Source organism: Oncorhynchus kisutch, linkage group LG4 (genome assembly GCF_002021735.2).
Source record: "Oncorhynchus kisutch isolate 150728-3 linkage group LG4, Okis_V2, whole genome shotgun sequence".
NCBI lineage: Eukaryota > Metazoa > Chordata > Actinopteri > Salmoniformes > Salmonidae > Oncorhynchus > Oncorhynchus kisutch.
In genome coordinates, this window is record NC_034177.2 from 14887567 (window position 1) to 14900660 (window position 13094).

The 13094-nt window shown below is 41.7% G+C and overlaps 1 protein-coding gene and 1 non-coding gene across 2 annotated transcripts; both read left to right on the forward strand.

Moving 5' to 3' along the window:
* Nucleotides 1–4239: 4239 nt before the first annotated feature.
* Nucleotides 4240–12988, forward strand: LOC109889084 (lipoamide acyltransferase component of branched-chain alpha-keto acid dehydrogenase complex, mitochondrial). Its single transcript, XM_031822500.1, has 11 exons — nt 4240–4366; nt 5017–5143; nt 5488–5563; nt 5744–5925; nt 6159–6286; nt 6837–7089; nt 7219–7385; nt 8154–8231; nt 8485–8676; nt 8909–8980; nt 10838–12988. Exons 1-11 carry the CDS (start codon nt 4322–4324, stop codon nt 11003–11005), a joined length of 1488 nt encoding a protein of 495 aa, XP_031678360.1. The 5' UTR covers nt 4240–4321; the 3' UTR covers nt 11006–12988.
* LOC116374067 (small nucleolar RNA SNORD94) lies at nt 10606–10738 on the forward strand. The gene has a single exon (XR_004209896.1). It is a non-coding gene; the product is annotated as a small nucleolar RNA SNORD94 (small nucleolar RNA).
* Nucleotides 12989–13094: the final 106 nt, after the last annotated feature.

The window sequence follows — 13094 nt, forward strand, 5'->3', positions numbered from 1 at the left end:
TGAAGGACTCCAAAGACCAGACCATTAGCAAGGCTGCACCTTCCCTACAAACTGATCATGAGGAAGGTGAGGGATCAGCCCAGAACTACACGGCAGGACCTGGTCAATGACCTGAAGAGAGCTGGGACCACAATCTCAAAGAAAACCACACACTACGCCGTCATGGATTAAAATCCTGCAGCGCACGCAAGGTCCCCCTGCTCAAGCCAGCGCATGTCCAGGCCCGTCTGAAGTTTGCCAATGACCACCTGGATGATCCAGAGGAGGAATGGGAGAAGGTCATGTGGTCTGATGAGACAAAAATATAGCTTTTTGGTCTAAAGTCCACTCGCCGTGTTTGGAGGAAGAAGAAAGATGAGTACAACCCCAAGAACACCATCCCAACCGTGAAGCATGGAGGTGGAAACATCATTCTTTGGGGATGCTTTTCTGCAAAGGGGACAGGACGACTGCACCGTATTGAGGGGAGGATGGATGGGGCCATGTATCGCGAGATCTTGGCCAACAACCTCCTTCCCTCAGTAAGAGCATTGAAGATGGGTCGTGGCTGGGTCTTCCAGCATGACAACGACCCAAAACACACAGCCAGGGCAACTAAGGAGTGGCTCCGTAAGAAGCATCTCAAGGTCTAGCCAGTCTCCAGACCTGAACCCAATAGAAAATCTTTGGAGGGAGCTGAAAGTCCGTATTGCCCAGCGACAGCCCTGAAACCTGAAGGATCTGGAGAAGGTCTGTATGGAGGAGTGGGCCAAAATCCCTGCTGCAGTATGTGCACACCTGGTCAAGAACTACAGAAAACGTATGTTCTCTGTAATTGCAAGCAAAGGTTTCTGTACCAAATATTAATTTCTGCTTTTCTGTTGTATCAAATATTATGTCATGCAATAAAATGCAAATTAATTACTTTAAAATCATACAATGTGATTTTCTGGATTTTTGTTTTAGATTCCGTCTCTCATAGTTGAAGTGTACCTATGATAAAAATTACAGACCTCTACAGGCTTTGTAAGTAGGAAAACCTGCAAAATCGACAGTGTATCAAATACTTGTTCTCCCCACTGTATATATATATTCACAGTACCAGTCAAAAGTTTGGACACAACTACTATTTATTTTAACTATTTTCTACATTGTAGAATAATAGTGAAGACATCAAAACTACGAAATAACACATATGGAATCAAGTAGTAACCAAAAAAGTATTAAACAAATCAAAATACATTTTATATTTTATATTCTTGCCTTGATGACAGCTTTGCAACCCTCTTGACATTCTCTCAACCACGAAGGGTCAATGATCCACACACAATACTCTGTAATGTCTTAAGTGGAATAAAAAGTATACTATATACTATTATACTTGATTAGATAAGTATTCAACCCCCTGAGTCAATACATGTTAGAATCACCATTGGCAGAAAATTACAATTGTGAGTGTTTTTGGGTAAGTCTCTCTTGGGTAAGAGCTTTGCATACCTTCAAGCGCTGTCAAGTTGGTTGTTGATCATTGCTAGATAGCCATTTTCATGCCATCGATTTCAAGCAGATTTAAGTCAAAACTGTAACTAGGCCACTGAGGAACATTCAATGTCATTTTGGTAAGCAACCCCAGTGTATATTTGACATTTTAGGTCCTGCTGAATGGTGAATTTGTCTCCCAGTTTCTGTTGGAAAGCAGACTGAACCAGTTTTTCTTCAAGGATTTTTCCTGGGATTGCTATTATGTTTGCTTTATCCTAAATAACTCCCTTGTCCTTGCCAATGACAAGCATACCCATAACATGATTCAGCCACCACCATGCTTGAAAATATGAAGACTGGTACTCAGTGATGTGTTGTGTTGGATTAGCCCCAAACATAAATTAATTTATTTGCCACATTTTTTTGCTGTATTATTTCAGTGCCTTATTGCAAACAAAATGCATGTTTTGGAATATTTTTATACTGTGCGAGCTTCTTTCTTTTTACTCTGTCATTTAGTTTTGTGGAGTAACTACGATGTTGTTAATCTATCCTCAGTTTTCTCATATCATAGCCATTAATCTGTTACTGTTTTAAAATCCCCATTGGCTTCATGGTTAAATCCCTGAGTGGTTTCCTTCCTCCCGGCAATTGAGTTAGGAAGGACGCATGCATCTTTGTAGTGACTGGGTGTATTGATACACCATCCAAAGCGTAATTGATAACTTCACTATGCTCAAAGGGATATTGAGTGTCTGCTTCTTTTCTTTTCACCCATCTCACAATAGGTGCCCTTTGCGATGCATTGGAAAACCTCCCTGGTCTTTGTGGTTGAATCTGTGCTTGAAATTCACTTCTTGACTGAGGGACCTTACAGATAAATGTATGTGTGTGGTACAGAGGTGGGGTAGTCATTCAAAAATCATGTTAACCACTATCATTGCACACAGAGTGATTCCATGCAACTTATAATGTGACTTGTTAAGCACATTTTAAAAAATGTAGACAAGACATTTCAGATTTTCATTTTTTATTAATTTGTACAAAATTCTAAAAACAAAATTCCACATTGACAGTATGCGGTATTGTGCATATATCAGTGACACACAATCTTGATTGAATCCATTTTAAATTCAGGGTGTAACACAACAAAATGTGGAAAAAGTCAAGGGGTGTGAATACTTTCCATGCCAAAAGACACAACACGAATCTGCAGCCATCAACATACTGTCCTGCAAATCTAATTTGCTTCCTCTATCTATCGTCAGGTACTGACTGATTGTATTTTGTACTATTTTTGTCATTGTTTTGATGTTTCATTACAAAAAACCTTGTCTGATACCGACTGACAAGCAACGAATCACAAATCTACAGCCATTAACATACTGTTGTCCTGCACATCTAATGTGCTTCCTTGTGTCTATTGTCAGAATAAACACCAATAAACCTCGATCGCTGACTGGACAGTCCTTTCTTTAAAAATACAACACAAGAGAATTACGAAGTACAATGACATCTGTTACATTAACATCCCCTCAAGTAAAGTTGTACTGCGTATGTGTTATGAATTTGCTAATACATTTGACATTTTAGTAATTTAGCAGACACTCATAAGCAGAGCTACTTCCTGGAGCAATAAGGGGTAAGTGCCTTACTCAAAGGCACATCAACAGATTTTTCACCTAGTCGTTTTACCTAATCACATAGTCGGCTCAGGGACTCAAACCAGCAAACTTCAATTACTGGCCCATCACTATTAACTCCATTAACATCGCCTCAAGTAATGTTGTAACACAGACACAAGGCAAATATTTTTATTTAACTAACCTAAGAGTGTGAGATTGAACGAGATGGATTTTGGCCGATATTCGGCACATTTTCTCGTCGATTAAACATTTTTATTTCAAAACCGTTTTCTTATCCCAAAACTAAAATCTTTATGAACCGAGTGGACTAAGTTTTTTGTAGACTTTACCGTTTGCAAAACTTTTAAAAATCGCGTTGTTTAGAAGGAGTACAAAGGCGAATGTAGTTTCTGCACAGGCACACTTCACATAATATGTGTTCCCTAACGGAAATTTACAGATATATATGTTGGAACGCGCCAATAGGATCTCGCTAGCTTGTGCTTGAATCTGCCCACCTCATTGCTTTTTCTGCCCACTATGATTCTTTATTCCCATTGAAAACAATAGGCTGTGGTCTATCTTGGTTTAGTTGTAAAACTCTTTGGCTGTAGCATCCGTTCAGAACTTTTTCTCACTCCCAACTATGGTAGTGAGAGGCAGTCCAGTCACGGGTTACTTAGCCCAGTAAATACATTTATGTTCCTTAAACTAGAATATGTTAAAATCACAGTGCACTTAGTTTTAAAGACTTGACGAGCAATTCACGAGGGAGGCGTTCCCCTATTGAAATATGCAAATATATGCTACAACGCGCCAATGGGATCTCGCTAGCTCGTGCTTGGCTTTTCCCACCTCCATGCTTGTTCTGCCCGCTATGATTAATATGCTCCCACTGTAAACGACACATATTAACTATTTTGGGTTAGTTAAACATATATTTGGTTGTACTGCGTATGTGTTATGGATAATGAATGTATTATCAACATCCCCTCAAATAAAGTGTTAAGGAACTTTCTTAGTGAATCAAACAGCCAAGGTAAATGGAACACCAATTTAGTTATTTTGACTGGACTAGCAGTCCAGAATATACTAGTGGACCACTAGTCCAGTCAAAACTAACTTGTTTTCTATTTAGGAGTGGACAATCTCTTCACGCTGCCCTATTTGTGACTGATCTCCGATTGGCCATTGAAAGGGGTGTGCATTGTCCGTCAGATCCGAACGAAACAAAGATGGCGGCATTTACTAGAGGCTCATTCACATTTATGAGACGCTTGGTATGTTTGTTTGAGTTTTTCCAAATGTTAATCCCCACCTGAAAGCTTTGCATAAGTAGTTGATGATGCACAAGTATCATACGTTTAGAAAACCTGCCACTATACCTCAATCTAGAGACTTTACCCATGCAGCTGCTAGCAAACAAGCTACCTAGCTGAATGGCTAACGTTAGTTAACTAGTCTACACTACAGTGGGATTGAAATTAAATGTTTCGACATAGCATTGTTTGTCAATACAAAGCAATCTGCTCGCTACTACTAGCCAACATATGTAGCTAGCCAACAAATTGACTCAAACTCTTGACGTTGTGTGTGATGACAGAATTGAACATGAATGCCAATGGTTACAATGTCTTTTCAACAAGTTTCCAGTTAACGTTAGCTAAAGTAACTTTGATAAACAATTTAGCCATGAATGGCTACAACACTTTGGGATTGACGATTTAACTTTGTTGGATGTTAAATTGGTTAGATAATAAATAACTTAACTTGCTTTGCATCTAGTTAACTTTTGATAGCTACCCAACAGTCATGCTATATAATAACTAAAGATGCTGTGTATAGAAGTAGCGAGCTCCCGCAGTGTCCAACCCCATCAAATTAATGGTAATGACATGGATCTCTTTATTGTCAATGTTTATCATCCCAGATTTTGGAACACCGGCACAAGCGTTGCTGCTCCAGGGTCCAAACTGGCCGACCAGACTACACCCTCCATCCCCACTCTGTCTTCATCCCTCAGCTGTGCAGCACTAGGTTTTTTCGCACAAGTTATGGTGAGTAGGCTTCTGCACTAACAGTATATTCCAACTGAGGTGTGTTCTTGTGCTGGGGGGGGGTTTAGCTTTTTTTTAGACCATTCCCTTGGTCCTTAAATTAAATCTCCAACCACCCGGGCATTGTACCATTCAAAGCGAACTAGCCCAATAAGGAAGAATGCTGTTGACAGTGTACACACAGGCTGTAAACAATCGATCTTACAGGTTCAAATTATGTTAAAAATATTTTGCTTTAAATAATTCAGTTCTATTACAACAGATGTCATAGACATAAGGCTATGTGGAAGTTTTATAGGCTAAAGAATTAATGTCGTTTTAATGATCACTTGTTCTTTTTACAGTCACACCAGGACCAATTCTGCCATTCAAACTTTCAGATATTGGTGAGGGCATCATGGAGGTGACGGTGAAGGAATGGTATGTTTTCAAAATATGGTACACCGATGTGAGCACCACTTTTTTTATGAATTAGGTTTTTATAAGAGTTGCCACTAGAAGGCACACAAGTTCAATTATTACAGGGCTTTGCTGCTCCAAGATTTGCTGCTCCAAGATACATATTTTGTTCGGGTTCAATGTCTCTTTCTCTTCCCATAGGTATGTAAAGGAGGGAGACAAGGTGTCTCAGTTTGACAGCATCTGTGAGGTACAGAGTGACAAGGCATCTGTTACCATCACAAGTCGCTATGACGGTGTCATTAAAAAGCTCTACTATGAGGTGGATGCTACAGCCTTAGTGGGCACAGCGCTGGTGGATATCGAGACAGAGTCCGGTCCGGGTAGGTAGGGCACCAACACTAGAGTAATGGGAATCTCCCAACTTCTTATGTATGAAGTCGCTGACAGTGAACATTTTCAGAACAGTTGGAACTGGAAACCTTGAAGCCATTTCCTTTACCTTTTTATATTACCGTTCATCATAAAAATACAAATGTAGAATATCTGGATGTCCGAAAACAACATTGACTCCCATTGGTTGGTGGTGATGGTGACTTTGTGGTCGATCTTTCAGAGGTGGCCCATGAGGAGGATGTTGTGGAGACCCCGGCAATGTCACACGATGAGCACACACACCAGGAAATCAAGGGACACAAGACCCAGGCCACCCCTGCAGTCCGTCGTTTAGCTATGGAGAACAATGTGAGTTATTAAAACATACACACACTGTCAACACAAAGTATAGCAGCACACTGCCCCTTTAACCAGTGGTACCAATGCTTATCCTAGAGAGCTAATGGGTGTGCAGGATTTTGTGGATGTCCACTAGGGCTGGGAATTGCCAGGGACCATATGATGTTATTACGATACCAAGGTGCTGATATGTATTGCAATATGATGTTCCAAACATATTGCTCACTATATGTTCTACTACAGAGAGACAAGAGAGCATGAGAAAATTTGTTTTGATCAGTCAGGAAAATAAGTGCTGAAAACATGGTTTCTCACTGTTTAAAAAGAAGAACGACCACAAGTTATAGGTAGGAAAATACAGCAGTTTTGGCGCAGGTGCAGCCGACTAGCGCTATCTACAGTAAAAAAAAAAAAAAAAAAAAAATCAATAACATTGCGATATGTAAGTGTATCGACCCCCACCACACTAATGTCCACCTGTCTGTCCTTTTACCTCATTGCCACTCCCCATTATTCCTTTACCTCATGTTCACCTGTCTGTCTCATTACTCCTTTTCAGATAAAGCTGAGTGAAGTGGTCGGAACGGGGAGAGACGGACGGATCCTCAAAGAGGACATCCTCAACTTCCTGGCCAAACAGACAGGGGCCATCTTACCCCTGACCCCATTCCACGAGATTCAGCCTCCACTTCCCACAGCATCCGCCCCCTCTTCGGGTGTCAAGCCCAAGGCGAAGTTCCCACCAAGTGTTCCGCTCCCTGCAATCTCCAGGCCTGTCTTCTCGGGCACGGACAGCACTGAGCCCCTGAAAGGTAGAGGCAGTTTTACAGAGATGGTTAATGCTTCCAATAAATGTATTTGCTTTCTGGGATACATCTCTGATTCAGATAATAATCACTATGGGTGATCCCTTTTCCCATTGTATTCCTTGGAACGACCAGGTTTCCACAAAGCGATGGTAAAGACCATGACTGCCGCCTTGAAAATTCCCCACTTTGGGTACTGTGATGAGGTGAACCTGACCAGGCTGGTACAGCTGCGCAAGGAGCTGAAGGGCCTGTCAGAGGCTCGTGGTGTCAAGCTCAGCTACATGCCCTTCTTCATCAAGGTGAACTTTGACTCCTGACATAATATAATGATGTTGTGAGGTGACATTTGGGTGTCCAGCTGCCCCTGAACAAGGCAGTTAACCCACTGTTCCTAGGCCGTCATTGAAAATAAGAATTAGTTCTTAACGGACTTGCCTAGTAAAATAAACTTTTAAAAATGACATTATGCATCCCACTGCATCATGAGACTTATGACACCTGTTGTAGTGAGGTTGCTCTCCAGTCATAACAGAAGCCATTTAATTTGTCATAATAATAATAATATGTCATTTGGCATGGGTGGTCATAAATTGACATGAGCTTATAACACTCATTTCAATGTCATAACAATCATGCCAAATAAAGTGTTATAGTGTGGTGGCAAGGTGGCACTATAACACTTTATTTGGCATGATTGTTATGGCTTCTGTTATGACTGGAGAGCAACCTCACTGCAACAGGTGTCATAAGTCTCATGATGCAGTAGGATGCATCATGCCATTTTTAAAAGTTTATTTAACTAGGCAAGTCCATTAAGAACAAATTCTTATTTTCAATGATGTCCTAGGAACAGTGGGTTAACTGCCTTGTTCAGGGGCAGAACGACAGATTTTCACCTTGTCAGCTCAGGGATATGATCTTGCAACCTTCCGGTTACTAGTCCAACGCTCTAACCACTAGACTACCTGCCGCCCCATACCATACCATACCAAAAGGACTATGTTGGAGGATTTGGAGAAATAGTCTGTTTGCTGTGATGGTGATAAATATCTTGTCTGTTTGAGCAGGCTGCTTCTCTGGGCCTACTCCGTTTCCCCATGCTCAACGCCTCGGTGGACGAGGCTGTTCAGAACATCACCTACAAGGTAAGGCTGCCGGAAGGTCCCCCAGCTCTAGATATTGCAGTGTTATTATAGATAATGATGCATCAAAATATTCAAATAAATGGTATATTTGTGCTTGATCACGGCGAGCACAATTCTGGACGGTAGAAATAGAAGGAATCATTAACATGAACATGAAGAGTGTTTAAACTTCTCAGACCCCCCCCCCCCCCCCCCCCGTCGAAAAGATTGAGAACCCAAACTGGGTCAGCTTCTTTTTCGTCTCCTCCACCAGGTGTCCCACAACATTGGTCTGGCCATGGACACGAGCCGGGGTCTGCTGGTACCCAATGTGAAGAATGTGCAGATGCTGAGTGTGTTTGAGATTGCCGTGGAGCTCAACCGCATGCAGACTCTGGGCGCCACGGGCCAGCTGGGCACGGCCGACCTCACAGGAGGCACCTTCACCCTCTCCAACATCGGCTCGGTGAGAGGGGGTGGGGTTTGGGAGCCTTGGGAGAAACTAATGCTAAAGCTGGGAGGATGCGCTTGATAAGTAATACTGACAAATCAAACTGGTTGGGCTTTGTGGTATTCATCTAGCAATGCTTACTTGAATAGTAATTGACTGCTAGCTACTGCATTATTTGTTTCCTATGCTTGCATGGGTCGCTGTTCAGTATTTACATGTCATGTATCTGTGTATTCCCTTGAATCAGATTGGAGGCACGTATGCAAAGCCAGTGATTTTGCCTCCAGAGGTGGCGATTGGCGCTCTGGGAAAGATCCAGGTTTGTGAATCCTAAATTACTTTATCAGCTACAGTTGAAGTCGGAAGTTTACATACACCTTAGCCAAATACATTTAAACTCGGTGGTCCACAATTCCTGACATTTAATCCCAGTAAAAAATTCCCTGTTTTAGGTCAGTTAGGATCACCACTTTATTTTAAGAATGTGTAATGTCAGAATAATAGCAGAGCGAATGATTTATTTCAGCTTTTATTTCTTTAATCACATTCCCAGTGGCTCAGAAGTTTACATACACTCAATTAGTATTTGGTAGCATTGCCTTTTAATTGTTTAACTTGGATCAAATGTTCCGGGTAGCCTTCCACAAACTTCCCACAATAAGTTGGGTGAATTTTGGCCCATTCCTCCTGACAGAGCTGGTGTAACTGAGTCAGGTTTGTCGGCCTCCTTGCTCGCACACGCTTTTTCAGTTCTGCCCACAAATCTTCTATGGGATTGAGGCTCTTTGATGACCACACCAATACCTTGACATTGTTGTCCTTAAGCCATTTTGCCACAACTTTGGAAGTATGCTTGGGGTCATTTGGAAGACCCATTTGCGACCAAGCTTCAACTTCCTGACTGATGTCTTGAGATGTTGCTTCAATACATCCACATAATTTCCCCTCATGATGCCATCTATTTTGTGAAGTGCACCAGTCCCTCCTGCAGCAAAGCACCCCCACAAAATGATGCTGCCACCCCCGTGCTTCACGGTTGGGATGGTGTTCTTCTGCTTGCAAGCCTCCCCCTTTTTCCTCCAAACATAACGATGGTCATTATGGCCAAACAGTTCTATTTTTGTTTCATCAGACCAGAAGACATTTCTTCAAAAAGTACGATCTTTGTCCCCATGTGCAGTTGCAAACCGTAGTCTGTCTTTTTTATGGTGGTTTTGGAGCTGTAGCTTCTTCCTTGCTGAGCGGCCTTTCAGGTTATGTCGATATAGGACTCGTTTTACCGTGGCTATAGATACTTTTGTACCGGTTTCCTCCAGATCTTCACAGGGTCCTTTGCTGTTGTTCTGGGATTGATTTGCACTTTTCACATCAAAGTACGTTCATCTCTAGGAGACAGAATGCGTCTCCGTCCTGAGCAGTATAACAGCTGCGTAGTCCCATGGTGTTTATACTTGCGTACTATTGTTTGTACAGATGAAATTGCTCCCAAGGATGAACCAGACTTGTGGAGGTCTACAACTTTTTCTTGGCTGATTTCTTTAGATTTTTACTATGATGTCAAGCAAAGAGGCACTGAGTTTGAAAATAGGCCTTGAAATACATCCACAGGTACACCTTCAAATGACTCAAATTATGTCAATTAGCCGATCAGAAGCTTCTAAAGCCATGACATTTTCTGGAATTTTCCAAGCTGTTTAAAGACAGTCAACTTAGTGTTTGATAACTTCTGATCCACTGGCATTGTGATACATTGAATTATAAGGGAAATAATCTGTGTGTTAACAATTGTTGGGAAAACTACTTGTCATGCACAAAGTAGATGTCCTAACCGACTTACCAAAACTATAGTTTAACAAGAAATTTGTGGGGTGGTTGAAAAACGAGTTTTAATGACTCCAACCTAAGAGTATGTAAACTTCGAACTTCAACTCTATGTTGTCCATGATGGCTATGGTGAGAAGCACAGGGGTACGGAACTCGGCTGATAATGGGAGCTGAGTGTTGGTTCTTAGCTCAGTGGGCATGTGTCTGGCTGACTGGGAGGTGCAAACACGATACAGACGCCTGACTGAGCCTCATGACTCTCTCTGTACTTGTTACATTATATTTATGGTGGTTATGTATGTCTTGATTGCTTTATGAATAATAGTCTCCTGACATGTCATGCCCCTTTCAGGTCCTGCCGAGGTTTAACTCAAGGGACGAGGTGGTAAAAGCTCACATCATGAATGTCAGCTGGTCGGCAGACCACCGGATCATCGACGGGGCCACAATGGCGCGGTTCTCGAACCTGTGGAGGGACTACCTGGAGAACCCAGCATCAATGGTCCTGGACCTAAAATGAGCCTGCCTCACCCTGGACAGCCTCCTCTGGATGGAGCTCTGCGACGCAAAACCAGTCACCATGATTATGTGAAAATGGTCTCCTGTACTCTGACTCTCTGGGTAGTCACATTGACTGGGTGTTACTGGTCCCCATACTGCTCCCGCCTCCTTGGCCGTCCAAAACCTTTCTTCCTCAGAATATGAATGGCTGCACATGCCACAGACACTACAAGTTACCTACTACTCAACATTGTGAAACTAATATCTAGTTGCAGGCTGTTTTATCTTTGTGTGTGGCCTTAGTTTTATTTCTCTCTTCTGGTTGCCTTACTGACATAGGATGGTTAGGAACAGTAGCGCTTCTTGCTGAAGAGCTGAATGTTGGAAAACAGACCTTTAGTAAACCTGCTCTATTTCTGAAATACTGTATGGCTCTGTAAAAAAAGGCCCTGCACCTTTAAGGGTATTGGTGCCAAAACCAGGCAATAACCTTAAAGGTGCAAGGCCTTTAAAAAAAAAAAAAAAAAAAATTATGGCCCCACACATTCCCACAGCAACACTAGAAAGCTCTTTTCAAGAGAATGTGTGATTTAGTCCCCTTGAAAAGCATCATTGCACAACATGCACTTGCGAGTGTACACATCTGCTATGAGTGGACATAAGGCTCCTACAATAGCTCCACAATGGTTACTTTGATCAATTTATCTGTTACAGTTGCTTTTATTGCTGTCAGATAATGTATTGCTTTAAAAAAGAAAGTATAAAGTTATGGTTGGAAGTGAACACCTAGTGTTGTGCATTATATGTTCCCCAAGACTCGTGAAGCTCATTATTTTGGCAAAATAAAGCCTTTCATTTATCTATATCACGTGTCAATCTCATTCCACGAAGGGCAGAGGGTCTGCGCGTTTTCTCTTAATCGATCTACAGCTATGTATGTCAGCTCAATTTGGAAATGACCTTAGTTTCTGTAATGTTTCATCAATACAGATTGAACAGAGCCCTAGGTTTTCATTGAAAGGAAACAAACAGCAGACACTAGGACAGGGATCAACTATACTGAACAAAAATATAAATGCAACAATTTCAAAGATTTTACTGAGTTACAGTACATAAGGAAATCTGTCAATTTCAATAAATGCATTAGGCCCTGATCTATGGATATCACATGACTGGGCAAAGGTGTGGGCCTGGGAGGGCATAGGGGAGCCAGGCCCAGCCAATAAGAATGAGTTTATCTCAACAAAAGGGCTTTATTACAGACTGAAATACCCCCTCAGACGATCCCGCAGTTGAAGAAGAGGGATGTGAAGGTCCTGGGCTGGCGTGGTTACACGTGGTCTGCAGTTGTGACGCTGGTTGGACGTACAGCCAAATTCTCTAAAATGACGGAGATGGCTTATGGTAGAGAAATTAAACAAATTCTCTGGCAACAGCTCTGGTGTACATTCCTGCAGTCAGCATGCTAATTGCGCGCTCCCTCAAAACTTGAGACATCTGTGGCATTGTGTTGTGTAACAAAACTGCAGATTTTAGAGTGCCTTTGGTCCCCTGCACAAGGTGCACCTGTGTAATGATCATGCTGTTTAATCAGCTTCTTGATATACCACACCTGTCAGCTGGATGGATTATCTTGGCAAAGGAGAAATGCTCACTAACAGGGATGTAAACAAATTTGTACACAACATTTGAAAGAAATTAGCTTTTGTGCATATGGAACATTTCTGGAGTCTTTTAGTTTAGCTCATGAAACATGGGACCAACATTTTACATGTTGCATTCATTTTTTTGTTAAGTATTGATTCAGCCGTGGGGCAATTTTGTTCTTGAACAGAATTGCTAATAATTTGTAATCCTGCAAATTTACCACAAGAAGCCCAAACATACAAGATGTGACTGAACCATAATGTGTAACCTTGCTTAGATTTGTATACGAGCACATATCTCTATGTTGGGAATCATTTGGAACAGTATTTCAAAATTAAAATCACATTTTTGCTGGTGTTTTTAGAGTATTTTTTGTCCAACAATAATTAAATCTATTTTTTTGGGGGGGGGGGTGCAAATTTGGTCCGAACCTTGCACTAGGCCCTCCATGGAATGAGTTT